The sequence below is a fragment of the Sipha flava genome, unplaced genomic scaffold, assembly GCF_003268045.1.
Source record: "Sipha flava isolate LNK unplaced genomic scaffold, YSA_version1 111_pilon_pilon, whole genome shotgun sequence".
Taxonomy (NCBI): domain Eukaryota; kingdom Metazoa; phylum Arthropoda; class Insecta; order Hemiptera; family Aphididae; genus Sipha; species Sipha flava.
Genome location: NW_020271729.1, coordinates 841,488 through 844,998, shown reverse-complemented (window position 1 = coordinate 844,998; position 3,511 = coordinate 841,488). Strand labels below are relative to the sequence as shown.

The 3,511-nt window shown below is 21.6% G+C and overlaps 1 protein-coding gene across 1 annotated transcript; it reads left to right on the top strand.

Moving 5' to 3' along the window:
• Positions 1-3,286, top strand: LOC112689125 (ubiquitin-conjugating enzyme E2 C). Its single transcript, XM_025562663.1, has 5 exons — positions 1-319; positions 414-441; positions 2,095-2,181; positions 2,250-2,457; positions 2,932-3,286. Exons 1-5 carry the CDS (start codon positions 216-218, stop codon positions 3,039-3,041), a joined length of 537 nt encoding a protein of 178 aa, XP_025418448.1. The 5' UTR covers positions 1-215; the 3' UTR covers positions 3,042-3,286.
• Positions 3,287-3,511: the final 225 nt, after the last annotated feature.

Below are 3,511 nucleotides of genomic sequence, written 5' to 3'. Positions count from 1 at the left end.
TGTCCAGTAAAATATTAATTTTCATAATACACTTAAATTTTTACTATTAATTGTTCCTACTATTTATATTTATTGCGAATTTTTATCAGTCTTTGTGTTCGATTCTTTTGAACAAATTTTAGTAACGTTACCCGTTTTTACTTTTTTCTACGCCATAAATTTGTTTTTTTTTGTTTCATTACTTGTAATTTGTAAGTTCCAAATTTCATTATACGATGGCACAAAACGTTAATCCTAGACTCGAAAGTAGTTCGTCGGACTCTCCAAAACGGAGTAAAGATATGAACGATAGAATAGAATCAAATAAAGTTATTCAGAGGTACCTGCTTTTTTTTTTTTTTTATAAAAAAAAATAACTACGTTATAATTTTGTGTATATTTTATTTATTTGAATAATTTTTTTCTTTTTTTAGATTACAAAAAGAATTAATGAGCTTAATGGTATGTTTAAAATTTAAAATTGTTAATATATTTTATTTTATGTTAACGTATTAATATTTAGTGTTCTTTATATGTTAATATCAATTTACTTGTAGATGTGGTAATGTTAATCTATTCCATTAAATAATTAAAATTAAATATCTTATATACATTTACACTTATGTCATATATATATTAGTTATAAAATATAATAGGTAATAAAATTTAAATGTTGAATAAATCAAAACTTATCGTTTTTATAAAATTTTATAGTATTTTTAATTTAATTTTTTTGATATTTTATCATTTGTGGACATTTTGTTAAATTTTTAGAGCGGCTATAAATTTTAACAACATTTTCCATTTTGGTAAGCTATGTAACATTCCATGACTGCTTATGATAATGTTCTGGTTAATTTTATAAGATAGGTATGTCTTAAATTTATCTAATGCAGTTTTTCTATTGGTTAATTATTTTATTACAGAAAGTTTTGTGTTTCATTAGGTAATTTATCTTGGAATAAAGTTATTATTATTATTATTATTTCACTCTGGTATTAAATGCAGTATTTTTTGTATAATATTACTCTGTGTCAATTACTGATATTTATATGATTCAACTCAAAATCTGAGAGATCAGTCTGATTAATAATTAAATTCATTATTTTTAATTGCATATAATTTTGCATGAGGTTATAGATAACAAAATCTTTGGTTATTATGTACTTCAAAATATCAAATCTCAGCAATTTTTTCTATTAATTATGGAGTGTAGTTTCCATAATTTTATTTAAAAATACCTTATTACTGTTAGAATAATAAGTTAGCGATGGAAAATATGATTCAGTTTAATGAATCCATTCTCTTAATTTAGTTCAGTTTATTGAATTGATACAGTGATTCATTTTAAATCATTTAAATATAATTTTAATTAACTTAAAATGATTATTTTATTTGCTATAAATATATATATATATATACACAATGAAAAAAAAATAAAAATATTTTACTGATAAATAATACCTACAAATTTAGATTGTATATCAACTGTAAATCAGTTATCAAATTTTTTAACGACTAATTTTAAATTTATAAATGTTATAAACTTATAAATATAGGCTCTTGAACGTATTTGGTAGAGGCCCCTTAGGTATGTCCTAGTTATGGGGTGAGGAGAAGAGGAGCTATATCACAATTGTAAAAAAACTGAAATTTTTAAAAAAAAATTTAATATTTTTATTGAAAATCTGTTTTGACCATATGGATAATATTTATTTTGGATTCGATATAAATATTAATTTTACTATATATGTACACTAATTTAAAGGATTATAACTATTAATATAATAAAATTATATAAGAAAAATAAATGACTTATTTTAGTTAAATTTAACAGTCTTATAGAAATATATAGAAATACTGTAATCATTTGTAACTTGGAAATAATATAAACATAGATAATGTAATATAACAATTATAGGATTTTCACATAAACTAATAACATTGGTTACTGATAACTACAAACTATAGTAAAGTAAAATAGAATTGAATCTTTGAATTGTTAAATCTTATTTAGCTAACTGATTCATTCTTCAACACTGAATGAACTTAATTGTATTAAACGAAAATACATTTTTATAAATGTGTTTATACTTATATCATTTGATATTCTAGATGTCATGTGATGAATCAGTTTCAGCATTTCCTGAGGGAGACAATCTTTTTAAATGGGTTGCTACAATTATTGGACCTAGTGATACAGTGAGTATCTATTCATTTTTATTATTAAAAAATTAACCTATATTAAAAATATGTTAATAATGTTTTAGGTGTATGAAAACTTAAAATACAAATTGAGTATGGAATTTCCTCGTGGTTATCCATACAAACCACCTACTGTCATATTTATAACTCCTTGCTTTCATCCTAATGTTGATTTTGAGAGCGGTTCCATATGTTTAGATATTTTAAAAGAAAAATGGTCTGCCATGTATGATGTAAAAGCAATACTTATATCACTACAATCTCTTCTTGGAGGTAGGTTTTATGAACTATGTAAATATTATTAATATAGTTTTAGATGATATTGAGAGGTGTGTAAAAAAGAGATGTAAAATACCTAAAAGTACAGTTGCTTATTCAATCAAGTCACCAGTGGTTTTGTTTTCTTTATATATCAACTTATCTAAGAAATAAAATCACCATCAACGACTTTCTATTTCATAATTGAATTTTTTAAACGTGATTGTAAAAGTATACTTATAACTAAATAATTAATTAAACTCTTCTAATATTGGAAGGAATTTAAATAATACAAAATATATAAGTTGACAAGTTAGGAAAATAAAAAAAAATTATTCATTAAGTTGTAAAACTTTTTATTGTCATTTATTAATAATCTCTTATATACAAATATAATTATTAATAAATAATACACTTATATATAATTTTAAAGTAAATATTTAATAGTTACTTAAAAATATATTGTCTAAATATATATTTATTTTACAGAACCAAATAATGAAAGTCCTTTAAACGTTAAAGCAGCACAAATGTGGCCAAGACAAGAAGAATTTAAAGCAACATTATTAAGTACATACAAAGATTCTGAATCAAACTAATTTTTGAAAGTCTGTAGAATGTAATAATTTTAAAAACTAAATTGTTTTCCTTTCAATTTATTCATTTTTATTTTATTTTCTATTATGTACTTGTCTCTTAAAAATCATAACTGTAAACTATTTTAAACAGACGTTGGAAAAATGTTTATTTTCTGAATTGTATTACATGATTTATGTTCTCGTATTGATATTATACTTTAGTTTTACATACAAATATATTCAAAACTTTAATTTTTTTCTGTTCATTTTGAAAATGTTTGTAATCAATGCTACCTTCTTAAGTATGAATTGAGTATTATTGACATTATAAATGGAATATTTTATTTAACTATTTCAATAAATTCTATTATATAAAGTTGCTATTGATGTATGGAAAATATGTAATTTAACTATCAGTATCGTATGATATACTTATGATTTGTAAGCTATAAATTATATAAAACTGCTTATTTATTTATTACTTATTATCT